The sequence below is a fragment of the Semicossyphus pulcher genome, unplaced genomic scaffold (assembly GCF_022749685.1).
Source record: "Semicossyphus pulcher isolate SPU_LCO1_2020_fin unplaced genomic scaffold, fSemPul1.0.p SCAF_5, whole genome shotgun sequence".
Lineage (NCBI taxonomy): Eukaryota > Metazoa > Chordata > Actinopteri > Labriformes > Labridae > Semicossyphus > Semicossyphus pulcher.
This window is the reverse complement of record NW_027211726.1, coordinates 4,395,781-4,423,569: the sequence shown is the minus strand read 5'-3', so window position 1 is coordinate 4,423,569 and position 27,789 is coordinate 4,395,781. Positions and strand designations below refer to the sequence as shown.

Sequence of the window (27,789 nt, the reverse complement as noted above, 5' to 3'; positions counted from 1 at the left end):
TGTGTTGGTGTACCCAGTTTAAAATGCAAGTTGTTGCTGTGGTTGTAGTCTTTCACATACTGAGAGGAATGAAAAAAAAATAACAGTAAGCAAAAGACAGCTCCTGTTTTCCTTTGACCAACCCATTGGGCTTGTTTGGCTTTCTGGATTGTTTGTTTGTGCAGAACTTTAGGAAAGGGCTCAGTGCATTCATGTACTGACTTGGCTGTGCACCCAAGTTGCTGCCAGATGCAGATCAAGATCACCTGGTTAGCATCAGCCTTGCAGGTCTGTTTTTATGATAAACTTTGTTGAACTTCAGACCTCACTCTCCACGCTGGAAAAATGGGCTGAACCCCTTCGTGAGCAAAGGCTCTTGGCTTTGAGTGGTAAATGAGGAGACTGAGGAAACCTCTGGGGCTGAGGTACAGAGCGCAATCTCTGATACTGTAGTTTAGCACTTGCCGAAGCCATGGATGAGGGCTGAGGTGCCCCCGGGGTGGATGAGACCACAGAGGGAGAGGATACAGAGGAGGAGGAGGTAGGGGGAGGAACGTGGGTAGGGTGAGATGAGGATGGAGGTGCAGGAAGGGCAGGGAGCGGGGGCGGCAAGTTAGGAATGAGGGTCGAAGGTGGAGATGGTTGCCGTCCTCGATCTCGATCCCTGTCTGCTCTTTGTGTCCGCTGCTGGATGCTGAGGTTTGACTGGCTGCCAGATTTGGATGGATTTTGTGAGCGATCAGGTTTGGATGAGGATGAGGAGTCATGTTTGGGCTTCAGGGGACCACCAAAACTCTGGCAGTGCTGGTACAGCTCTTCCTGGCTTCGCGAGGTTATGCGTGCCCATTTAGAAGAACGGGAGTGCGGATGGTGGTGTGGGGAATGGCAGGAGGAACAAGCTGCGTGCCCTCTTCCCTTGTCCTTTGACTTGCGTTTACTTTTCTTCTCATCCTGTATGTGGAGTTTGTCCACTGACCAGTATCGTCGAGGAGGTGGTGGCGTGAGAGGAGGCGGAGGCCAGTGTGATCCTGATCCCCACCCTCTCTCTCCTCCATCTCCTCCTCCACCACCACCTCCACTAGACCCCCATCCACTTTCTGCTGTCCCCCACCTCTCTCCTCGCTCCAGGAACAGGTCATCTCTGCTGTTGATGCTGCCAGCTTTATCCCGTGAGGGGTAGGTACTGAAAAACCATCCTCCCCCTCCAATCCCTCCTACTGCCCTACCTTCATGATCCTCCCAGTACCTCTCAAACTTCCCAAACTCCCCCGAAGAACCATCATCATCTGAATATATCCCGATTACTTTATCACGTTCCCGCTCCTCGTCTGACATTGTCCTTCCTCCTCCACGCCTCTTTCCACGCTCTGCTTTCCTCCTCTCTAGCTCAGAATCTTCTTCCTCCGCCTCTACTTCAGACTCCCACTCATGGAAGGACAACCCTTCCTTGGAGTGCATCTCACCTCTCCCAGTCCGTCCTAACAATGGCCTCCTCTCTCCCTCCATTCCGACAGCATCTCTGTCTGAACTTTTACTCTTCCTCCTTTTAGAGGAAACAGGCAACAAGGGCAGAAAGGCAGATGGAATGGTTTCGGAGGACGGGTTGCCCCCTCCCCAAAACTTGACAGATGTTGAAGGCTTACTGCTAGAGCTATGATAGTGCTTGCTGTTCCTTCGCCTGGGGTGTCCTTGTTTCCCTCTGCTGTCTTCCCCGTCATCCCTCTCCTTTTCTTCTCTGTCCTTCCTCTCATCTTCGCCCGGGATGTTCCAGCCATAACTTCTGATTGAACTTTCACTCTTTTTTCGAAAAGACTCTCGTCTCAGGGGTGGGTATGATGGGTAGTCCGGTGTCCCTGATTTGAGTTCCTCTCTTTTTTCAAGTTCTCCTCCCTCCTGCTCTGATCTCTTCCGCTCTCTCTTCCTTGTCTTATCCTCTTTCTTCCTCTTTTTCTTTGCTTTGCGTCGCTTTCGTTCCCTTTCTCTCTCCCTCTCTTCTCTCTTCTTCTTCTTTCGGCCCTTCTTTCTCCTCTTCCTCTCACGCTCCCTCTCTTTGTTGTGCCGCTTCTCCTCTCTACCCAGTCCTCCATCCCCCCGAGTTGTTCCTCCCCTCAATCGCTCTCGGTCTCCCCATGATGCCCACCACTCTTGTAATTGGGCCAGCTGGCTTCCTGTTCTCTCCCTGCCATAATCCCTTTGAGGGCGTGGCTTCCGGGGTGGAACAGGTGGAGGTGGTGGGCTGCACGGCAGTGAGCGTGATGACATGCGACGTGAACGAATCTTCCTCCTTGACCCCAGAAGAAGGCTGGACTCCTCTGTCAGCATATCCGAGTCATAATCATCATCCACCGTAAAATCCCTGTCGCCTGCTCTATACCGGAAACTCAGTGAGGAGTTGTATGAGCTGTCGCTGGAGCAAGAGGAGGGGGAATTTGACCTAGAGAGCGAGACAGAGGATGATGAAGACGATGAGGATGATGTAGAGGAACAGGAAGAGGACGAGGCACTGGAGCAGGTTGAGTAGAAACGGCATGGGGAGGAGGGAGTGGTAGGAGTGTGTGTTGGGGAGGAAAGGGGGACAGGCAGAGGAGGAGGTGGAGGAGGACGACGCCCTCTCCTTCCACCTCCATCACTCGCTCCATACCTCCCACCTCCTCGCCTCCCAAGAGGGAGTATATTCTCATACAGGGGACCTCCTGATCCTTTCCTCCTTGCCTGAGCTAGGCTTCCTCGTCGCCAGAAAGGTGGCCTTCGTGGGGAAGATGGAAGCGGTGGAGGTGGCTTGGAGATTAGATTCCCTGGGCCTTGTTGTGGGCCTTTAGGAGGAAGGCGTGGCATCCCTGAGGCTTTAGGGCCTCGAGGATTAGCTTTTGGTGTCTGCTGGGTACCCCCTGTGTGTTGGTCCGAGGTAGCTCCTAGCCCCTCTGGATCTATAGGACCATAATAGCGCTTATATTCATCTAGCCCTGTGTCACCTCCTGCTCCACCTGCAACTCCTCCTTGCAGGCTCCAATGCTGTCCAAGGTTTTGCTGGAACTGCTGCTGGGCCTGGAGTTCAGTGATTCCTCCTGCTATCCCCCCAACCCCCACTCCACTACTGCCTTGGCTCATGACCTTCTCCGGCTTTGGTCTGTTCCAGCGATCTACCACAGCAAGTCTGCGGTCATGCCGAGGCAAGAAGGTGGAGCAAGGCATGGGGCCTTCCAGCAAGGGGCTGTTTGAGGGTCCCAGAGCCATTGCTGAGTGTCCTGTGGTTGGGGGTGATCCAGGTAGCATGGTGGTATAGGTCTGCCCCTGTTGCTGTTGTTGGAGGTGCTTCTGCTGCTGTTGCTGCTGTACCATTGCAATAGCAGTCGTGTTATTTATTGTGGCTGTAACAAGGTGTTGTTGGGGTCCTGTAGGCATTGTGGTCATGGTGTGGTACTGGGGCAAAGAACTGCCTCCTGGTGCGGTCTCATCCTCAAACTGACAGCAACTATACATCCCCTGGGTGGAGAGATAAAAGAGATTGTAATTAGACCAGCAGGCTGCCAAGTACAATAAGGAAGAAAAACTGTGTGTGTATGCGGTAGAGACAGGGAGGCAAACCTTTAGAGCTGTTTTGATCTGATAGTTACACAAACCATATGAAAGCTATCTCCAGTAAAATGGTTCGTTACAGAAAACCAAGATAACAAACATAAGCCCCATTGTTTCAGTCTAAAACACGTTTGTCAAATATCAGAGCTTTTGAAAGTTGTACAATGTCTGGGCTACTATTCATGTTGATTAATGTATCCTCTATCCACCCTGTTTTCTTTATTTAATGCATGGCATACCCAACAACTGTGAAATATATGTTGGCTTGATCTGTTTCACAAAACACAATGCTTTTAGACAGGAAGAAAATAATCCATCCTGCGGTTCTGTGTGTGTCACCTCATCTCCTATAAAGGCAGACAACAGGGAGTACTGAGCATTAAATATGAATGAGAAACTCAGGACAGAGTTTACCAAGCTTGCAGTGTCAATTTTCACCCCATCAAACAAACAAAAAAAAAACACATTTCAGCAAACACAGCATCACTCAACTCGAATAGGACTTGGTTTTCTGCAAAAGCAACTGTGAAAAATTATTGTAGAGGGAGGTCTATGAGCAAGGAGCACACTGCTTTTTGAGATGAGTCAAAACATTGGGGACAGAACAGAACCTATTCTATCAGTGTGAAAATAAAACACCTGCTGACAGATGCTGCACTTTAAAAGTCCTCTTTCCTCTAAGCCACCAGCTTGCTTACTTAACCAAAACCAAACATTGCTTTTATCTTTGGTCTGCCTTTTCCCGGTGCACAACTTAACATTAAAATGTTAATTTTCTTTTATGTTAGCTCAAGAAGAATTGTCTCCCAACACATAAGATTATAGAATAAAGTGGCAAATAAAACTCCAGACCCTTAAACTTAACGGTGGACTGCATCGCTCAGCTCTGCAATCGTAAAAAGCTGTTCCAATAGAAATTTACTTATTTGAAGTATCATCTAAAAATGATTGTCTGTGTCTCCAAAGTTTCCTTCTGTTATTATTTTAGTGTTTGTTTAGACTTTAGAGACAAATATTCCCTGAAAAAGAGATTTTTTTAGCAAAGCCAAACCTTGTTGTGAACAGGGAACTACTGTGTCTCTGGTTCTTCTCCTTCTTCTCCTCCAGATTAGATGGGACATTTTGTTTCCTGCGGTTGGCACTGACTAGTCCATATCGGAAGCTCATACTTTCATGTATCTCAAAGCTGTTATGTGTTGCCACTTGAGTTTAGAAAAGACACTCGACTCTGACTTGGTTTTTTAATGAACTGCTCCAAACGTGCATGCTAAGAAGCAGTCTGGATCTCTCAGCAGCAACATTCAGAGATGTGCGATATGAATAAAACATGAAATGAAAGAGTCAGAAATGTGTGTAATTTACTTGCTCCTCCTGACATGATTTCAAATTTAAACCCCAGGCAGAATCAATGAATTATAAAATCCTGTCAGATGAGCTAATCTATCTCTAGTGTGCCGGGATGCTCCTTCTCCCTGCCTTTGTATATTTACACCTTGCTGTGAATGGATGGGACTCAATTAGCAGCACTGAGATGGACCATGTAAATCACAAAGACTCTATTATTCTTCAGACCAGAGGATGATTCATAATATCCATCGATATCTGTCACATCTTAATGACTAAATGTGTGGGGCCTCCCGTAGATCTCTGTTCCCCACCGGGACAGAGATCTGATAGAGAGGCTGTAATAATGGCCCTTCCGGACACATGAATCAGCAGTCCCAGAGGCAGAAGTGCTATCACAGCCCGCAGAGCATAGGGCGCAGAACAGTGTGAAATTGAAACTCGGGTGAGTCACTGATTGGGTTAAAGGAAGTCACAGAGGCCAGCTGCAGAGGATTTAAAGCAAGCACGGCATATAGGTCGGGAGATAGAAGCTCGCCGGTCTTGGGAGTGTCCTTTGCATGGAATTGATGTTTGTATTTTTAGAATGAGGGATGCTGCCAATAAGAGGAAAGTTTGCTCATGCAGGAATATATGCTGATAGGCTCTGAATATGTAACAAGCAGGAAGAGTTCACTTTAAAGGGTCTGCAGGGAAGCCCATCAGAAAACATCTGCATATCCAAGACTGTCCATTTCAATCCTCATTAATACAGGTATTGATTTACTTCTAATGTGAGCAGGATACATAATGATCTAGGCTGAGGATTTATATAGTATATGGCTGGATTGGCGAGCTCTGACGTTGTTAGAGTAGAGCAGCATCCTCAAACCGTATGCTGGATGCACAACATCAGACGTCAGAGTTGCCACCTTTTTATCGTGCAAAGAGAAAACTCATCCACTGCTCATCAATGATCCATTTTCTCTCATTTTTCATGCAGGAGAGGTCATAAATTTCAACCTTCTGTTTTCCTTCCACATGTTGGTGTCAACCTTACAAAACGTGGTGCAAGTATTTCATCACAGCGTCTTCTGACAAACAAGAATTTCTCCTCCATTCCACTCCAACAGTCTCTCCTCCCTTCTAACTCACCTCCATCCTTCCTCCTTCTTTCTGTTCATATGGTTTCCTTCCCTCCCTCACCTCCTTCTGTCCTCTCCGCGACACCTGCTACGCTCTGCTGCCTCTTGCCTTCCCAACCCTGCTTCTCTTATCTATAAGTTCAACCCGCCTACCTTTCCACTTCTCTCTACTTTTCCTCCTTGATCACAGCATTCATCTCTTTCCCATCCCGGACTTGATGCCTCCTTCTCCATTTTCTTCCCTTCTTTCCCGTTATGTAATCTCCTTTCTTCCCTTTATACCTTCCTCTGTTTGCCTCTAAGCCCTTCCTCCCTCCCTCTCTCCTTAGCTCCTGTAAGTCTGTCTCAGAGCCTGCACTTAATATTTCCAGGAGCTGAATTAACAGAAACTGTTTTGGCTCTAACAGGAAATAGCTGTGCAACAACTAAGTGATCACTCTTCCCTGGACCCTCTGGCCTTCTCTTGGCATGATTTCAAGGATAAGTAGCATTGATGTTTCTTTTTGGCTCTACCTCCTTGTTCCTTCTCAGCGCCAGAGGCAAGTAGTATTGAGTGGCTCCTACTTTTGTGCGATCCATATCATGATTGTATCTGATAACTGTTCATCAACCCTCCTACATGTATATCTCTGTTTAATGGAGTGGACCTCATGCCTGCCATCAGTAAGAGATCTTAAATGTTGCTGTCAGTCTGTTTCACACAGAGAACAGGTGTTTCTAAAAGTTTCATATTAACACCTGCATCTGCACCAATCAGTGACTGATGCTCCTCACGCTAACGCGGTGTTATCAACCTGCAGTTTGTTTCACTGATTGCTTTCCACCCTCTCAGGTTGAGGACGTGCAAATCAGTGAGATCAGCTGCTGTAGTGCTCAGTTGGAATGAAAATTACAGCTGAATGCCTCAGAGTTCACGTCCTTTAGTTGTGTCACCACCTGGCAGAAGTTTGGAAAAGTTTTTCCATCTGTTGGAGATCTTTTGTTTGGTATTCGCCTGTGAAGGTTCTCGTCATCCAGGTCATGGCAATCCTAAACTTAACCCAAAAGGCAGCTTGACTTGGTTCTTGAAGACGTTTCACCTCACATCTGAAAGGCTTCTTCGGTTCTAAACACCTTGATTACATGTAGCATACTAATGACCTACAGAGGCTTTTATTTCGAGCTCCGTCCACCAGTGAGTTTAGAACTGAAGACACCTTTCGGATGAGAGGAATGTCTTCAAGAACTTAAGCTTAGTATTCCCTTTGCGTTCAGGATAAATGCGCCCAACAAAAGAACTGCACACAGTTTGAGGAACAATAAGCAAGTGATGCATTTTCATATGTGAAATCTTGCGATCCAGGATCAACCCTACGAGAAACATCTACATTAGCCTGGGCATATATTTAACCAGAAACGTTCGACCTCATCGCTGTGCTTTAAACTGTTTTAAAAAGGCAGCTTCCATAATTGTTTGGGCTCCTTATCAGGCTGAGAAAACTGTGTTTCCCTTGTAGAAAGCATTTAAGAGTGGTGTGCCCCAGGGCTCAATCCTCAGACTCATTCTTTTTCTGTTTCAGGTTGTTATGCAGATGACACATTATTCTAAATTTCTGCATGTTGTAATGCATATATGAATGCAACCTGTTGTGGTTGTTTATTTCATCAAATCTTCAAATGCATTTGATTCTTTGACATGTCATACAATTGTGAGCCACTAAACCAGGATGCTTATTGAGGTGTGTGTCGGGGAGGGTCTCTGCTGCCTTCACTCACCCTGCTGAGAGCCAGAAGAAAGTCCATCCCACCCGATCGCTTCATGCAGTGCCGTAGTTTCCAGTATACCAGATGCTCCCAGGCAAAAACCAGGAGGCTCAGGCCCATGGCCACCAGCAGCATGTAGAAGACTCCGGCCATGTTGTCTATGTCCAGCTTACTGCTCATCACCTGGGGGGGGAAGAAGGGATGGCGTACGAGCGGATGGACAGAGAGGAATTGGAAGAGTTACAGTAGATGAGAGAAGAGTTAAGGAGAAGGAAGAGGGGGAAGTAAAGGCATATGAGTGGGGAGGTGCGGAGATGAGACAGCGGTGTATTTATTACTAACGGGAGCCAATTTGTCTCTTAGACAGCAGATAAAAAGTTAATTACAAGCAGCAGTACAATAGAGATTCCTTTGCTGTCACTGGATGTCAGAGCACCCATCTGTGATATTTAGAGCCCCTGTGCTCCGAACACTGATGCAAAGACCAAAACATGCCACTCACCCCAAAATATCTGCTCCACATCAAACACAGAGCTTCTCAGGCAACTTCATTTACTCAGTTTCAATTGTATTGTCTCTCATCAGCAGCCAGGCTGCCTTCACTCGTGAATCAATAATTATTATTACTTCATATCAAAGCGTTTTGTTCCTTTTGGACATTTTGTTCCCCAGACTAATTCTGCAGTGATAGCACCATAAGTTGGGTTTGTTTCTCCACCTCACAACATTGTAATTTAAATTTTATAACAACAAATAATTTGGTCTCGACTCTCCTGTACGACACCTGCAGTGCAAGTGTAAGTGTAACTGTTCACAGGAAACTGCCTCAGCTGCAGGGCGACATCTGATGTGAAGCACTCACTCATGTTTGGTTTAACAGGTGGAAGGAAAACAAATAATGATCATCACCTAGCTGGTTAACTGCCAAGCGGGACTACCAGCACAATCTCCTGAACAGTCATTAGACATGCCTGTGTTTGGCTGGGTTGCAGTTGGATCAGCACCATGGATAGTGCTCGTGTCAGAAGGTTGGCTTGACAACTTTCCCACTTAATAACTCACTGACAAAATTGAATCAATCCTGAAAACAGTAAGAGGCTGGCAGCGTGCCACGTCGATGGAGGTAAGCAGAGAAAGGGGATAAGACATCATACCTCAATCTTATCATTGTGGCAGATACCGGACAGCCAGAGGCGCTCCAACATGTCAATCTCATCTGAAAGGAAAAGATGGAGATACAACAAGGAGGTTAAAATGAGGCCAGACAATTTAGTAACATTTAAAAAGGGGAAAGCAAAGGAAACCGAGCTGAAGATGATGGGGTGGGACATCGAGCAGGAGAAAAGAAAGAAGAGGAATTAGCAAAGGAAAAGACAATGAGGCAGAAGGAGTTAGAACAGTGCAGCAGTAAGAGGAAATAAAATATAGCATTTTTTAAAAGAGGATTATACGGCCTCCTTTGTTATGAGAGCCGGCTGTTTGATCCCCGAAGAAGGAGAAGCAAGAAAAGCTGAGAGAGAGAGAGAAGGAGGACAAGGAAGAGGAATGGCGTCTATTGTGTTATGCTCAAAGAGAGAGGGACACATGATGAAACTCAGCATGGGGGAGAGAAATAAGAGAAGAGAGTGAAACCTTGTTCGGATGATCCGAATAAAAGAAGAGAACATGCAACTGATTGAGAGCGAACCAAGGAAAGATAACATCAAGTTATAAGGAACATTTTGTACCCACAGGGACAGGAACACAACAACAAGTTCATTAAACGGTGAACTTTACAAACCGATATAGTACGTTAGAGATGCTACAAAAGACACGCAGAAAAAGTATGAAAGGAAAACTAATAATTAAGAGGCTAAAGAGGAGGGAGAGGAAAAGAAGGACACCAAAGTGAGTGAAAAGAGAAACTTGGAATTACAGGCCGCGACTGGAAGTGAGAGAAGCCCTTTGAAGCAGGTTGTGAAATGCCCCGCCATCTGAGGCGGACACGCTGAGGGCAGAGCGACGCGACGGAGCACGGGAGATGAAAGGACGGGGGACACACAAACATTCCACTTCCTGCTTAAACCGTCAGGATCAGGCACACGCATGCGATGCACACCCGAGCTGCAGCGTAATGGGACTCTCAGCGCCGGCCGTTAACGCATTAATCAAAAAGAATGAGGCAGTGGAAATGTACACAGAGACTTATTCAGATAGATGTGCACCGACCCGGTCGCAGAGGGCTTTTAAACTCACGCACACACACACACACACTGGCATGCACAAATTCTGTACACTCTACACACTGTGAAGACGTCCCAGTCAAAGGAAGTTCCAATTCCCAATGCTCACAGTTACAATATTAATCGACCTCCGGGTTAATTAACGTCGTCTGGAACCCCCCCGCCACACGGATTAGAGCATCAAGACTCGGCTGTGTTGACCGAAATGTCAAATCCGCTCGAACAAAACATAAATCTCACTGCAACACGAATCACTGCGTGCCACGTCTCACTTCCCCGGCAGTCATGTGTGGGAATTCAAACATTCCTTGACAGCTGAATTATATTAGGCTCAAGCCTATCGACCCTGCCTGCGCTCGCCGCTCACATCCTGACAGCAGAAGCTGATACATATGTTCACTCTGTGTGCGGCTCACTCCCGTGATCTAATGGGTGTCCAGCTATCCGGCTTCCCCTCTTTATCTCCGGGTAAATACGTTAATCGTGGCAGTCAGCGTCACATAAAGCTGCTCTTTGGGAGGAATCCTCCACAAGCACCTGACAGACAGGCAGAATTTAAGCTGTATCCTCGATCACCTGCGCCAAGGAGGGAAATACCACCGAGGAAAAAAGAGGGGGATTGTCTGCAGGAATGAAAGGAGCAGACGTGCAGACACAGCGGGGAAAAGCTTCTGATTAAATTCATGTTTCATTCTGTTGATTTTTGACAGTCCAGAGGTGATTTGCAGCCAATTCAATCCCAGTTAATTCAGTTCCATTCTAACACGGAGAATGTGCCCGCCTTTAACGCCTTCACACTGGTCGAGAGGGAGGATTTAAGGCCCTCAATCTTTAATCCTCCAGGTGGCATTATAAATAACTGCACCTTTATCCAATCTGTGCAGGAAAATGTTCACGCTATCATGCCCTGAAGCAGTTTCATACATAGAGGATCACCTGTAATGCCACAACAAGGAGGCAAACAGAAGAAGCCGAAAGCACGTAAACCTGCTCTTATAAACGCAAAGGAGCAGTTTTCGTACCTCGTCTGAGCTCCTTTCTTATCCCCCCGAATGAAACCCACATTTATCGTGTCACAAAGCAGCTGATCACTTGATGCTTGTTGCTCACGCCAAACGTCACAGAGACAGAAGAAGACGTACAGAGGTCCAGCTTTCTTTGATCCGAGATCTGAATGTGATCAAATGTTTGCTTTGATGCTCAGAAACCTGCGGTAAGCATGGCAGGATGCAAAACCTCCACTGAAGTCTCGATGTGTTTGATGTTACTACACACACCTTAAGGTCATAGGTCAGGACTGGAAGGGAAACAAAAAGACAAACCAAGAGTTTGTCTTCAGGCTCGATGCCGTCTTCACTTTGTTATGTAGATGCAGATGTGACACAGACGGATAAAGCTCCCTCCTGACACTGCTGAGTTATTCGTTCATGAGAATGAGGTCGCACTAAATTTGATCGTGACTTTTGAGCACCAGATGTGAAGATATTCCCTCCAGGCGATCGGAATATCGTGTTCACAATAATGGGATGGGAAATTATCCATAATTGTGTTAATGGTGAACCTTGAACATCATCACTTTATTGTGGTCGATTGTTCATTTTTGTGACCTAGGGTTTGAATCTTGAGTTACGGCCATACGCCCGTTACGTTTTATTAGGGATCACAGTGACCTTTGACCTTTAAACACTATAATCTAATGAGTTCATCTTTGAGACATGGGGAAGATTTTCCCTCCAGGCGTTCCGGAGATGTTTTCAAAAAACAATAGGCGGAGGATGAAGGATTGACGTGTCACTTCCTGTCTATACTCAAATTAGAGTCTAGGACCAGAGGTCTCAACGGAGTGATCGCCCACAATCCTTTGCTTTGGCCAATCACATTTAGAGAATTCCACAGTCCAATCAGATGGGTTTATTCTCCTCTGTGACATCGTCAAGCTGTGGCCAGCGCTATGCCTCACAAGGTTCCTGGTTCGAATCCCAGTTACGGAAGTAGGGGGCCTTTCTGTGTCTCTCAGCTGTAAGGTGAAGTAGTGACTCTTAAAGTGTCAGTAGGTGTTAAGATGAGTCTCCATGTGTCAGTCCTGTGATTGACTGGTGATCAGTCGAGGATGTACCCCGCCTCTCACCCAGCGACAGCTAGGTTAGGCTCCAGCCTCCCTGCAACCCTGAACAGGATAAGCGGTATAGATAAGGGACGGACTGATGGAAGACCCGACAACATAATGCCTCGGTCACAGCTGTTGAAAAAACACAAAGGTTGATCTTGAAGTCACTTAAAATCTTCCACGAACGGAGCCTCACCTGTCAGTGGGGAGTCGCTTCCATTTCATTTAACAAATATTAATACTAATATTTTGTTTCAAGCAAGAGACACTTCTCTGCAAATATCAATCATGATCGGTGCGGGCTTTATTATACTTTAAATGTTTGTTGGAGTCCAGCTTGTTAAAGTAGGACTTTGTTTTTTGGTCCAATTTTCAAAGTTTCATATTGACTTGATTTCTGTACATGTCCTTCTAGATTGGATCTGATCAGCACAATATTTGGAGTATAAATAAGTGCAGAGGAGGCAGAAGTGATCTTTGCAGGGACGAGAAAGTAAACAAACAAAATCGTTTCACGTTATTGTAAATGTTTTTCTTGTGACTGTCGGGAGTGGATGAAATGAGCTGCAGTCGTTCCTGCTGTCGCGTTTCTGCGGAGTTCATCCGTCCCTGAAAGAAAATTGTTTTGTTCAAGCTGAAAGTGTTTTTCGCCAGCCGACCTGTAACAGCACAAATAACTACCGGACGCCCGGAGACGGAGCATGTTTACAGGGATGGATGTGACGGGCGGTGCTGGAGTGTGTGGGAGGCGGTGGAGTCTAATTAATCTCCACTGAAGGATCCCTAAAAGTGTTATAATCTTTTCAAGGGTAATTCTGCGAGGCACTTTGAGTTATGAGGGTGATCAAACTTCCAACAAGCCAGTGCCAGAATATTTTTGTCCAACTGCCAGAAAGATTCCAACTTTTACAACCGTCCTATATTTTATTTTACACTCTCGTCGTCCAGCACAAAACACGGAGAGAGGACCGGCGCGGACCAGGGGGACTAAACATTTACGACTTATCATTTTAACTCACATAAAATGAGCCAGTGGATGTTCATGTAAAACTCCTTTATTGTGTGAGATAATGTACAGAGATTATCTGCGAGGATTATGTCGGGCTTTAGATGTTGATCCCAGATGATGTGTGGATTTTATTCGACTGTGGAACTAAACATTGAAGTAAAACTGCAGGTTGAGAGAAATATCAGCGGCTCTATCCTCAGCCTATAAAATTAAAATCAACATCTGCGTCTCTGAAGATTTAAAGCCATCTGAATGTGAAGAGAAGAAATGGATTTCCTGCGGGTGCACTGCGCTGCTGCACTGTGCTGCTGCAGCACGCTCCACCCTCGGTGCCAAAAGCTGTTGGCATTCCCATTTTCTTTTTATCATTCCTCTTTGTGTTTGCTGTTTTTATTGTCTTTGCTCAGTCAGCATGAATCAAAGTGAGCGACACAGAGGAGGAGCGGAGCGGAGACGGAACTTTGGATACGCGCTGCCTCGGGATTTCAGACCAGGTGCAACATCAGCAGTTGTACAGTTTCCTGCATCTCTGTCCTCTACTGTATCACTTTGATTCTGTTAGAGACGAGTGGGACTCGACAAGCAGCTGCCTCATCATCAGAAGGTTTCCTCTATCAAACGTGCTGATGTGCATCTGCTGTCAGATTGGGTTTTGTCTTTATGTCTAACCAAACGGTGGTCAGCTGTATTAACAACTAATGCAACTACTCTTACACAACAAGCAACGTTACCGTAGGCTGAGCTCAAGTACAGCACCAGTAGCTAGCGGGAGTGCTAACTCGACATGGCGAACGCAGATGCTAAGCTGTTATTTGTGAGTATTTCGAATGAAAATCCATCCATCCATTATCTTCCGCTTATCTGGGGCCGGGTCGCGGTGGCAGCCTACTCAGTAGGGTGACCCAAGCGTCCCTCTTCCCAGCAATATTTTCCCGCTCCTCCTGGGGGATTCCGAGGCGTTCCCAGGCCAGACGTGATATATAATCCCTCCAGCGAGCTCTGGGTCTGCCCCGGGGTCTCCTCCCAGTTGGACGTGCCTGGAAAACCCAGGCGCCCAGGAGGCGTCCTAACCAGATGCCGGATTCACCTCAACTGGCTCCTTTCGACGCGAAGAAAAAGCGTCTCTACTCCGAGCTCCCCCCGGATCTCCGAGCTCCTTGCCCTCTCTCTAAGGCTGAGTCCAGACACCCTCTGAAGGAAACTCATTTCGGCCGCTTGTATCCGAGATCTCATTCTTTAGGTCACTACCCAAAGCTCGTGACCACAGGTGAGGGTTGGAACGTAGATCGACTGGTAAATGGAAAGCTTTGCCTTCAGGCTCAGCTCCCTCCTCACTTCAAGAGGAGAAAATAAGAAGTGTTTTTTCTTAATGAATAGCTATGGAAAACCGTTTCCCCTTGGATACCCCCAGAAACAGACGCCATCTTAGACTCTGGTGCGAGTTATATTCTGGATTTTACACCTCTGACGCAGCTGTAGCATTTGACGAGTCGACAGTGACGTGTTGTCACAGAATACAGTAAAATCTCGAAGCTGTTTTTAATCATGTCTGATTAAATATGAGATGGTCACCAAACATTACGGACATGGCAACCAACCCTAATGGACCCATGTCCACCCACAGCGTTGTTCGCTAATATAAGCCTGTTTGCAAAAAGACCCAGTTTTCTCCTAATATGGAGGATTAGGGTTCATGTTTATCTAACAGTGTGTCTAAAAACAGTTTTTAAATATTAACAGTTATTATAGTAATTACACGTGTCACCCTAACAGCCAGATGTCTCATTTAAGGTGCAGTCTGAGCGTTGTCGGTACCTGCGTGCCGTCAGCCTCCTTTGTTGGCTGCTCCTGGGAGCCGCTGTCACTGCCGGCACTCAGGCGTTTTTTCACATCGACTCTGGAGCATGCTAATTGCGAACGGACTAAATTGCTCCCCAGAGAAGCAATTTGGTGACTGACCAGTCATGCTAAAAAAAGAAACGCTGACGATCTAACAAAGAGACGCATTACGAGGAACAATTACAGGACCTGTGGAGGGCCGCGGCGTGCGTGTGTGCGTGCTGTCTTTGGGGCCGCTGCTGCTCAGGTTGAAATTCTGAACAATATTAAGAGCAAAATTAAGATAAAGAGTATGAACTCATTTCAGCAGGTCCTCCAGTGTTTTGAGGCAGTTTTTGTTTAAAACAAACTCACAGTTTGCGATTACTTTGTCCTCTCTCTGTCGGTGTTTTTCCTCACTCAGACGGCACTCTGTCATTTCTGCACACACTGAGTTTCTTCAGTGTTCAGAATAAATCTTCATGCTGCCTGAAGAAAAGTGCTGCTGCAGTCAAACTCCATCTGCAGCTTTCTGCTTTTCCCAACTCTCCATTAAGAAATATGAGCACAACAAATAGTCCTCCGCCTCGGCTGCGACAGAAATCTGCTTCATTTCAAAGCGTGTGAAGTTTATCATCCTGAATGATCCACATGCATCATGTGTGCTTAACTTTCATACCTTTTTTATGTTTTTCAGTGTTATTTATGGACTAAAGTGATAATCTCAAAGATTTTCATTTAAATAAATGTCTGTATCTATCACCAAATGAGGTAACACAGCGGTGATTGAGCCTGTGGCCCACTGATGAAAGCCTTTGCAGTATTACAGACTGGGTGTCACAAGCGGCGCCCAGTTAGTGACGCGTTTTCCATCACCCAGCAGTGGTTGGTCTGCCAGAGAGGGTAGGCGGAGCTAAGCGGGTGCTTTTCCGCTCTCTGCAAGTGTTGCGAGTAAACAGTAAACATCTGCTATGGCTGAACAAACAAAGAAAAGATGGATGACTACAGATACAACTTCAACAAGAAGTGAAAATCCAAAGAAAAAGATACAAACTCGAAGCTCAGATGAAGCAAGGAAAAGGAAAGCGACCGTCAGCCAGGAAAATAAAGAGTTACAACCAGAGCCAACCGTGGACGTCACACATGCAGCACTGTCTGGATATCTGGGAAGTGTGCTCCCGCAATTACCGTTTATCGCCACAGGTGCCGCCAAAGAGAACGGAATACGAATACTTCTTCCTTTTGGTTTACGTTTTTTATGTGACTTAATTGTGTTGCAGTTTCAGCCAGAACTCTGTCAGAATAAGAGCTTCAGGTTGCAAGAAACTGTCCTTGAAGAAGAAACATATTAGCTAAGAAATATATTTGTTTTTGCGACAGCGATTAGAATGTTAAAGACCTTTTAAAACCGGGCTCTTCTCCGTTTTCTGAACAAAGGATGTAATCATGTCGACATGCATGAACTCACTGAAGTGTTCCTGGTCTTTGAAAGCACTTGTGTTCTGTATTTTGCTCCTCTTCGCAGCTTGTTCCCATTAGTGTTGAAGGTTTCCAAAGTACTGAACTTGGTACTAATTTAGTCTTACCTTGAACGCAGGTTTACTCCTGTTTTTAGCCTCGCTGAGCGCCAGCAGATAAAAGGCTTTTAACCATTATAAAAGCCTAAAAGAAGGGTAATCATTTTATTATTGAGAGTCCTTCTGACAAACTCAATTACTGGAACCTGCCGAGGTTATTCTCTCAAAGTTAGTCACCACCTCTGCTGCTCCTGTTTGAGTCACAAAGCGCTGCTGGCAGAAGAGAGGAGAGAAAACACTGCCAAACATTCGAGTCAGTCAAAAAGAGATCAGAACATTTAGAGGCGAGCTCGGGCAGCGGAAACAGTTCTTTCCTGGAAAACTGTGACTAACAATCGTGAGAGGAGGAAAAACCTGTGCACATTCCTGACTCACTGAATATTTGTATCTAATTGTAAAATACAGTATTTTGTAAGGAGTGTACCGACAACAGAAGTGTTTCCTCTTTTCCAGATGCAGTTTCACAGTTCAAATCATTCCATCGTGTGTTTTCAGACTCTGACACACATCAGAAGCATGACTGTAGAGCTCCGAGAGGCCGTGATTGACACAAGCAGGCATAAACAGACGGTTAACAGTGCCAGACAGATAACAGAGCTGTTAAAGGACGCAGCTGAGCACCTTCACTTCTTCTGTCTGTCTCTGTCGTATCTGCTGCTCGTCATGTTTTCACTCCTCGTCCCTGACTGATGGGAATCGTCTCCGACATTTATTCCTTTTCTGAGTTTAAGAAACAACAAAGCAGATTTAAACAAGTAAGAGTGGCTGAAAATGGCCGACACACAGCGATGCACTAAAGGGGAGAGTTATTTGTTAAACGAGTGCTTCAGCTGTAAAGTGGTGTCAAGTAGCTCTCTAACGACCGACTGCATATTCATGAAAAATTAGCGTGCATTAAAAATATATTTGATCTCCTGTTTGACCTTTAAACCTCTTTTAGAAGTCCCAATTACGTGCATTCTTTCATGCATCGAGCGGAGAGCGCCCTGGCCGTGTTTTCGTTCTCCTTTTTCTACGTTGTGCTTGAACTGCATCGTACAAGGCGAGCAGCCGTTATGAGCTACCTCGTGTGTTTAAGCAGTGTTAATCCCGAGATATACTTACAACTACGCGTTTGTGTGCGCATGATAGCAGCTGCCCGACGTTCCCTGCATCTGTTCGGAGCGTCGGCTGTGCACGTCCACGAAAATGAACGCTTGCACATGTAGCAGTTTGAAATAGACGCATCTTATGTATTTCACCAAAACATTTTTTCCATTAGAATTCTTCTTTTGGGGTTTTTTTCTTTCTCTCTCCTGCCTGTGTTTTGGAGTCTGTGTGTGCGCGTGCGTAATGACACAGCTACGTGTGTGCAAAGCCAATTTCAACATTCAACAAATGTGAATAAAAGTTGTTATTTGTGATTTGGACATGTTCAAACTGATGTGTTAAGTTCTATGTAATATCCGACTCGTCCTGTGTCAGTCCTGCAGTTGGGGAGAGTCAGCTGCAGACTCATGACACACACAGCTCAAGATTCTCTGCATTTCTGTCGGTTACACAGCTGAGGTAAAGAAACCAAGCCAGAACCCACCTGCTGTCTCCCAAATCATCATCAACACAACGCAGACGTGACACACACACGGGTCACACGTACGCGCTCGCCGAACAGTAGGGGCAGTGTAGAGGCAGAGGGGATGTGACAGGGTCAACACAGCTGCAGGGACAACAATGGCAGACAGTTCTGAGGACAAGCTGATAGACGGCGTCCACAATTATCCACATCTGCATGCCCGTCAAACAGCTGCGGACAGATAAGTTCTGTTTTAGAAGTCGACGTGGAAACCTGTAGAACTAAATGGAAACAAGTCCGGGACCGTCGCATCCGAGCACGGAGGAACATGTTGGAGGGACGGAGCGGGGACGGTGTGTTCTGTCCACCGGTTATCAGTTGCCTGAGCTGGCTGCAGAGTTTCATCAGTGACCGGGCCACTGAGAATTCAGTATTAACATAACAGTAACATCCTCGAGTGTCTCCATGTCTGTTGTTTACATCCAGCAGAGGTATCCTTCAGTAAAACATGCAGTGCAGAGACAAGTATGTGAACAGTTACCTTCATGACGCAGAAGGTTAGAGAATAAGAATATCTCCAGCCTCATACATTGTACAGGGTTTTTTCCCTCTTCCTTGTCATTTAATGTGAACTCTTGTTCAAGGAAAAAAAATACTTTTTCATTGCAGTACTTTTTGCAGTGATTATCGCACATGTTGTTGGGATGGTTACCTGAACAGATTGTACATCTAAACTCCAATGGTGTTAACCCGAGTGAACTTTTTACCCTGTATCAGCAGCACACTCGACACTGTAGCTTTTAGGTGACATTGAAGGACACCACAAGTGTTACCTGAACACTGATGCAGTGTTAACCACTAGCTTCATCAGTGTCTCTAATTAGTGAACTTTGTACACCAACTACGTGTTCTCGTCAGCCCTGCAGGAGTGTTGATGTCAACTCTGAGGGTGTTTTATGGGGATGTGTTTGTGTTCGAGTGTGTGTTCTGTTGCTGTGAGGATCTTTGAGTATCAACCTGTCGCTGTCTCTGTCTCACCCTGATTTATTTAATGTATTTATTTATTTTCTGTAATTGTTGTGCCTTTATTGATATGGAAAAGTGAAGAGAGATCCTAACTTTTTCAGTTTTAATTTAAATGGCAAATAAAGACTTTAAAATGAAGAATCTAAAACCCAAAGCTACTGTGAAATGTCATCGCTCAGCTCACCAGGAAACAAAAAAAAACAATGATCTTGAACTCTTCAGTAAAGCGCTGCAACGCGCTCTTTGAATGACGGAGAGAAATGTTAAAATAAAGTTCAGCAGATGAAGTGACAGAAGAGGAAGCGAGAGGTGAAACAAAAGACCCCCGAGGAACTTTCAAATATAACTCAGAGAGAAGAAGAAAGTCGGAACACGACGCAGCCGACATCTTTGAAACAGACGGTACGAAAACAACAGCAGGAACAAATGACGAATAAAGGAAATGAGTCTACATATATACATGTGTGTGTGTGTGTGTGTGTGTGTGTCCCTGTGCGTGTGTGTTACCTGACAGCTTACACAGAGATCACACTCCTCTCCCTCTTCCTGTCTGCTCTTCCTCTCTTTAACCTTCTGTATCGATCGTCCTCCTCCTCCTCTTTCGTTGTGCACTGACCTTCACCCAGCCCGTCTCCCCCACCTCCTCCTCACCCCTCATAACTTCCTCTTTGTCGTGTCTTTTCCTCCATCCTCATCTTTACCTCCTGTCTAACTCTGAACTCTCTTTTATCTCGCCTCTACGTGCTGTATCACACCACTAACAAATAGAAACGTGCCCAGATTATTATCAGTTAATTGAAAAAGGCTTTTAATCAAATGTTTTTATCACATCGCGTATTAAGAGTTCTGTTTCTGAAACCCCAAAACAATAACATGTCCTCTTTCTTCTGCAGGGTTCGGCGCAGACAGCCTGAGTCATCCTCATACCTGATCACGTGACAAACGAGCTCCGCTTTTGGTGATAAACAGATCTTCACTTTCATTTTAGGGCTGCACGGTGGTGCAGCGGTTAGCGCTGTCGCCTCACCGCCGAACCCCGGCTCAGACGCAGTGGGCCTTTCTGTGTGGAGTCTGCATGTTCTCCCCGTGCATGCGTGGGTTCCCTCCAGGTACGCCGGCTTCCTCCCACAGTCCAAACACATGCTCGTTAGGTTCACTGGTGGCTCTAACTTGCCCGTAGGTGTGAGTGTGAGCGTGACAGGTTGTCTGCCTCTGTGTGTCAGCCCTGTGATTGGCTCCAGCCCCCCCAAAAAGGGATGGATGGATTTTCATTTCAAACTCAGCCTGTTCTTGAGGACTTGGCATAAGAAGTGTCCCTGCTCTCTACCTCCAGCTTGGTCTTAATAGTTTGGAGAAATGAGCACAGCATGCTGAATTAGTTTCCCCGCCAAGAAACGATTACACGGAAAAAACACAAGAAAAAGGAGATACAGTTTCACTACTGTATGTGAATGAAAACAACCTGGTGGGAGTTTACAGGACAGGAGCTGCGTGTTCTCTACACTCTCCACAGACCGGCACTCTGCACACCCTTAAACTGCACGACTATAAACTATTTTACATCTATTGTAAGTATATTTTGTGACTGCAGCATGACGCAAAACAGGCTGCAAAACAAATGAAAGCTTTAGTTATTTAGTTAAGTAAAAAACAGACCTCCTGTTTTTTTTCCTGGGTTAAAAATGTTTCTCTTAAAGGGGCGTTATCTTTGAACGGGTTTCACATTGTTTGGGTGTTTATTGTTTGCAGTGAAAAAAAAAACTGCAGAAGTCGTGTTTTTCCAGAATTACTTTTAAAAAAAGGTCGCCTCTCAACTGGACCGTTCAGAACAGCTGCAGGTTTCTACGCAGAACCTTGCTTTTGCTGAAATCAACCAATCAGCATTCCCCGTCTTTCGCCTCAGGCTGCCTTCTTGCACTAGCTTGTAGTCAACTCGTTGTCAAGAGTTCAGCTTAGCACTCTGATACCTCCTGGAGATTCTGGCTCGTACATACAAGGCCGGATAACCGATCCGAGAGCAGCCATGTTTTCTACAACTTTGGAGTGACCACAGGCGGAATTGCACATGAGGGGAGGGGCTACACAGTCACTCCAAATACTCTCAGCTAATCGTGGCTAAGGTCTGACCTTTGAATGGCAAACCGGCTTGTTCGTTTCAGGAGAAAGGAGAGGCTCAAAAAAGAAACAAAATGAATATATGTATACAGCTTTTTAAAGGAAACAAACTTCACCAACGTGATTCAAAAACACATTCTAATAATAGAAAATGGATTGCATAGCTTAAATCCCTCCCCTTCCCAAAGACCCGCCCTCCTCCCGTCTGTCTTACCGTCTCCGACCAGCTGCAGCAGAGCCAGGTCCAGCGGCCGCTTCCAGCGGGAGTTCTTGTGCAGCGCGATGCCGTAACCCGTCGTGGCGAATACCTTCCCCGAGCCGATCGTCATCACCTTACGGCATAAAACACAAACATGTAAACATCTATACATCCACACACACACACGCACACACACACACACACACGAATCCCCGGGCAGAGTGGGCAGCGCAGCGGCAGATGGCAGTGAGCAAATGGAAATGAGTTTAATTTCGGCTGTAATATTTACTGTCACTGTCGCATTAATGCCAAACAGTTGGCTCCTCTCTAATATCGACATCCTCTCAAACTCCCAGAGCTGAGGGTGGGATATTGTTTCAGTGGAGGAATTAATATAGATCCACATCAGTTGTAATAATTACTGCAGCAGAGGCTGTTGTACGAGGCGGCCGGGAGCTCAGGCCTCCCACAGACCTGATTACAAATGATCACTGGTTGCATTTTCATTCTAGCTGTGGGAGCTGTAACAAAAGCAACTTATAAATAAATCAACACCAGCGCTGCCCAAAAATGACAATATTAACAAGCTATAGGCCGCGAGGGACAAATATAAATGCATTGGATGCGTTTGATTTATTTAATGCAGATGTAGCAGCGCTCATTTGCCATGCTTGTAACTTTTCTTCACACAGGAGGAGGCCGGGCGTGCCGGAGACCGTGTGCTTTTGTAGGACACTGCGGCCGCAGGGCACGGAGGACTTCAGAGCGGCCTCCGTGTGCGAGCGTGTCAGCGCGCAGAGCTGTGAAATGACAGATCTATTTCTTACCTTGCAGCCCTCGTCCTTTCTGGCCATATAGTTCAGCACCGCGGCGTCGTAAATGAAGGCATCCAGTTTCCTGCAGGGGAAGGAAGCAGGGAGGAAAATTACAAGAAAGGAATGGAAATCACTGACCTGGAGCTAAATGACAACAGAGGAAGTGCGTCTGGTGAACGGAGTGACAGAGATGATGGATAAAGAAGCACTGAGACAAAAAGAGTTCCTGTCTTTCTCAACACAACCATTGCACCGACTTCATCATAGTGGACTCAGAGGTGTCGGTTTTCCTCCCACCAAAGCCTCAATAAAGCGGAAAACAGTGCAGCAGGTCGAGATGCTCGGCAGGAAATACTCTCACTGACTTCTAAGAGCACAGCACACAGAATACAGTCAGCTACTAAAACACTGTCACGTCTCGTCAGCCTCACGTCAGAACAAATGGGTAAACATTTGACATTTCTCTGTCCAGTGCTCTGAGCGTAACGGCCGCCCTGTGGTAGCTGTGTTAACAATGAATGAGCAGTAATGATCACACACATTTCAAATCCAATATGAAACTGTGTAGGCTAGTGCATTAAAAAAACATGTTTCACTTTCTGGCAAATCACATCAAATATTTAGTAAATTGTGATTCCCACACTTTACAGAGCTCACACGTGACGACAGATAATGATGGAACAGTTTTGTTCCTGTCGTGTGTGGTGAGCAACGATATGACCCAAACAGCTCGCCGCACACTAACAGATTCATTCACCAACAACCGACTCTCCTGAGACAGCTCAGCCTCAGGAGCTTTATCATCCAGTCTGTTCTCTGCACGTCCATCACTGTTTGGTTTGGATCTGCCACTGACCAGGACAAGTCAGGTCTGCAGAGAGGATCATTGGAACCGACCTGGGTCAGGAAACGGGCAGGTAACATCACTGCAGACGCATCAAACCCCTGTTTGAACTCCTCCCCTCCGGTGGTCGTTACACAGCACTGTACAGCAACACAACCAGACACAGAAACAGCTTCTTTCCCCAGGCTGTCACTCTGATGAACAGCTAACTCAGCCAGCGTGTCAGGGGCAAGAAATGTGTAATAACCAATGACCGATGGTGACGTCATTTGGAGTCTGCGCAGTAGAGATCGGTGGGTGGCACCGCCGTAGCCACTTCCGCTATCCAAAACACACTTACTGAAAAGACAGCAAGGATCCCGCATGCCGTGATTTATTATTTATTGTCATTGTTTTATTCAGCCTCTCATCATGTAACCACGACATCGAAGGTCAGTCCACATTCTCTGTAAATACTACGACCATCCTTCTGGTACATAACCTGATTCACAGCCATATTTATCTCTGCACCTTTGCACTATTGTCTATAAGTGTTGTAACCATAGGTCTGTATATAGTAGTTTTAGATTTAGTTATTTATTTATTTAATGTTTATTTGTACAGGGACGAGTATGAAGCAATTAACCGATGCCACACACTACAGCATTTATAGCTTTGCATAATTTGCAATGCCCGTCCCGAGACGGGACTTTAAAATACACAAAATCAACGACAAATGCACAAGAGACAAAACAGACTCAACCATAAAACAGAACAATACAGGAGACAAAATATCCCACAATAAAACTTAATGTAAAACAGGAAGCACAAAATCAAACATGACTACAAGACTGAGCCCTCTCAGCTTGAATTTAAAATGCTCCCAGTCAGGCTCCAGTTTGAGCTCTGCAGGTGAGGCGTTCACATCTCCATCCCCTGAACAGAAAAAGCGCTTCGTCCAAGTGATAACCTACGAAAGAGCACCTTACAATCTCCGTCAGATGCTCCACGAGTTATAGAGCCGGATAGTCGAGTTTTAGATCAAAACTTAACATGTTTAATTTTTTGATGTGATGTGATCTTCTCGGCTTCCTGTCTAAAATCTTTATGGCTTTATGATATGTCTTCATCAGAGGCCTGATTGTTGAAGATGCTGCTTGTGACCAGGAGGTTACACAATAACTTATTATTGGTGTCTAAGTGTCGGTGTTACCTTGTCTCACCTGTCCTAAGTCTGCGTGTCTGCACATCGAGAGCACAGAAAACCAGGAGTCAGATCCTTGTATGTGCCTGCATACTCGGCCAATAAAGCTGATTCTGATTGATGAAGCTACAGCAAACTTAAAGGCTATTCCTCTGATGATAGCGCGTGTCAGTGTATGTGGATGTATGTTTATGTGTCGATGAGTCCTGGAGGGGTGGGCGACCACCAACGGGGGGCCCTGCAGAAAAGGTTTGGGAACCACTGGATTAAGAACGACTCGAAAACTCTCTCTGAAGAACAAATCACTGAGGAGAAATAGTTGAACACGAAAACGGAGCGCCAACAGTTCATCATAAAGTAATACACACAGCTCAGCTCACACTGATGATGAATATCTGAGGATCTAGTGATGGATTAGTCACCACACCTGCTATTCTTCTTCACATTCATTTGTATTCACACCGGGGGAGCTGCACTGTACCACCGAAGTCTTCTGTGCTGAGGGATGGAAGATTGAGAAGACGTGAAGAGGAGGAGGAGGAGGAGGAGGAGGAGGGTGACAGGAAAAGGAGAGAAAATGAAGGGTTAGAGATAATGATTGGAGGAAGGAAGGAAGTGTAAAAGCATGAGCTATAGGAGTTGATGAGCTGGGAGCAAGGAGTTAATGAGCGAGGAGGAAGAGACGGGAGGATTACAGAGAGAAATCAGGAGGAGGAAGGAGGACGAGACGGAGATGGAGAGGTGACGTTTGCAGCCAAATCAAACAGGAATCTTTATTCTGCTTTGCTTTGACAGCGTAAACTAATGTTTCCTCTGTAAATAACGTCGGGATGAGAGCGAGTGTAGAGCGGGAGATGTCGAGGGGGAGATAAACAACGAATAATGAGAGAAGACGGGGAGTTAGAGTGAGACAGAGAGGAGTAGAAAATGATGTAAGAGGAACAAGGAGGATGATAAAAAGAATGCATCATGGGAGTTTTAATAACACGGTACGTCAAATCTGCTAAAGACTGCGGCCGCTACTTGTCGGGATGCCAAAGTGTGTGCGCGTGTGTGCGTGTGTGTTTGCTTGTCCCATTAAACATTTGAACCCTCATCTGCATCAGCTAACACCCCCCTCCTCCTCCCCTCCTCCTCCCCTCCTCCTCCCCTCCCTCCCACTCAAACACGATGAGCAAGTGTACATTTTATTACAAGTGCTTTGTGTACTTTGTGGCCCCCCCTCCTCGTGCTGGAGATAAGAGGCGCCTGAGTGGCAGCCGATGCTGAGACGGCGGGATTCCCCCCCTGCACTGCGGCTCGCTGCTAGCATGCATTATTTAAAAGTATTTCTCCTTTACCTCCTCGTCTGCTAGCCATGATGCTAATGGGGCTGCACAGGTTACAACGGTCGGCTGAGCTTCCTGAGGCGAGAAACATCAATGCGCTAACAGGTTGAGAGAGAAGGCTGTAATGGGAGCCGGGCGTGGATGACAACTTGCCTCAAGTTAAAACAAAAATACATATAAAAAGGAGATTTTCGGTGTAAAGGACGGGCTGTTGTCAGAAGTGTGCAGCTTGCACTTGTGGATTAGAGGAGGAATGAAGCAGCAGCAACTCTTGATACCTCTGCTTCTCGCTCCTCTCTCATGTTTTCCTCTCTTATTTCAGAGCACTGTTTCCACTGCTAAACTTTAGCCTGCTGTACTCAGGGTGTTTTATTCAGTGTTGTTTGGAGCATTCAAGACAACCTGGTACATGAGATCTGCAACATTTATTTTACAAATGTGGAGAGGGTGAAGCTGGAGTGGAGCTAAGAGTTTGTCAAAAGCTGCTCCATCCAAGTTAATACAGTCTTTTCCCCAAGCGCTGATTTGTTAGCTGGCTCATTGGCTAGCTGCAGAATGAGAGACCGTTTGTGCTCAGAGCCGAACACAGCTGTTTGTTTGTTGTATCCAAGAAGTCTCACTGCACTCCACATTTTCAAGTTTAGCAAATTACCCAGCATGCCATACGGCAACGACAACACAAACACAGCCGAGAGGTCAAGTTCCCACCTGTCACTCAAAGCAGCCACGCCCCTAATTATGCACAATTTTACGCCTTAATGGTGCATTTAACAGGTGAGTTGTATAAAAATTCAGCCAACCTACAGTAATCGTGGCAAAAGAAATGATCTATAGAGACCAAAACCAGGCTGTAAACATGTTTTCTGTTGTAAAGTTGGGAGGCTCTGTGATTTACTCGCTTTAGAAGCCAGCCTCGAGTGGACATTCAAGGAACTGCAGATTTTGACACCACACCTGGCTTGTTAGCCGGTTCAGTGCTTATCATGCATGCATTTATTCATCGGCCAGTAAGTTGTTTGCTTTTCCCAGGGGAGATTACAGCGCACCGTAGTGATGAGAAGATCGGATCATTTTTACCCGGTACGTCGGTACGAGCGAGCGGCGAGTCCGCTACTTCTCCAGTCTGATACATAAACACCTGCAGTCAGTCACCGTCACAAACTGAATCTCCTCTGTGGGAAACACAAAGTTAAACCAGCTCATTCACCAGTTAATGGATCAGCCACACACAGGCTGTTTAGCTTTGATAGCTTGGCGTTTTTCAACCCCTCCCTCCTCTCAAGCTCCACCCTCTCATCCAAATATGGTCACTTCTGGCTCCAGAAAACCAAAATGGCGGCGGCCATACAGTTGGTGCGTTCCATTTGTACTCGGAAGTCGGAATTTCCGAGTTCTGGGTCAGAAATTTCAACTGGATTTGTTGTTGTTCAACTATTTGTTCTGTAGTTGACTTGTTGTACTGGAACCACAGACTGTACTGGAACGCGGTCAACTCGGGTGTGACGTCATTACCAGTTCCGACCTCCGACTTCCGAGGTAAATGGAACGCACTATGTATTTTGGCTTCATTTATACAGTCACGAAACCAATGGGTGACACCATGGTGGCGTCCGTTGTTTATACGGTCTACGGTCAATCCACAGCAATCTTAAGAGATGCATGCCTGACACCTGACAGGTTTCATAGCCCATAAGTCTATTTTCACCTCTTGTGTAGCTACAATCCAAACACACAACTCTCCGACTGACTTTATGTGAAGAACAACCGACGGGTGACTTTTGGTCCTTAATAGACTCTCCAAGTGTGGTGAACTTCAGGGTGAGATCACGATCTTAATAAAGGTCGTTTAGAGTATTCTCAGTGATCACTGTGTCCAAGGCAACGTGTAGAGCAAGAACCATTTTATATTCAACCAATTCTTAAACTTTTCCTTTAATTTCTCGCCCATCTGCATTCGTCTACATAAAACTACTAAGCTGTTCTGTTTGCAGTGAAAGTCAGCCTGTTAGACAGTTTGTCTCCTGTGCAGGACAGAGCACATCTTAAAGGAATGTTTGGAGCTGATGTTGAACCAGTGGGACAGTGCTTTCACGCTGCTGATGACCTGCATCTCATGTCAAATTATTTACCTCAATGTTTCCACCCTAAAATTACCAGCCTAACCGTGTTACAGTGCCATTGTCCTTTGTTCAACCTGACTTTGAGCCACAGTGAGCCTAATTTCAGAC

The 27,789-nt window shown here is 45.9% G+C and overlaps 1 protein-coding gene across 1 annotated transcript in view; it reads right to left on the bottom strand.

Moving 5' to 3' along the window:
• Positions 1-297: 297 nt before the first annotated feature.
• grin2da (glutamate receptor, ionotropic, N-methyl D-aspartate 2D, a) overlaps positions 298-27,789 on the bottom strand; it is a 144,002-nt gene continuing 116,510 nt past the window's right edge. The window contains exons 16-20 of the mRNA XM_069681211.1: positions 22,219-22,288; positions 21,407-21,524; positions 8,921-8,982; positions 7,779-7,949; positions 298-3,462 (exon numbers count right to left, since the gene is read on the bottom strand). Coding sequence (XP_069537312.1) covers positions 298-3,462; positions 7,779-7,949; positions 8,921-8,982; positions 21,407-21,524; positions 22,219-22,288 — 3,586 coding nt within the window. The remainder of the gene's footprint in view (positions 3,463-7,778; positions 7,950-8,920; positions 8,983-21,406; positions 21,525-22,218; positions 22,289-27,789) is intronic.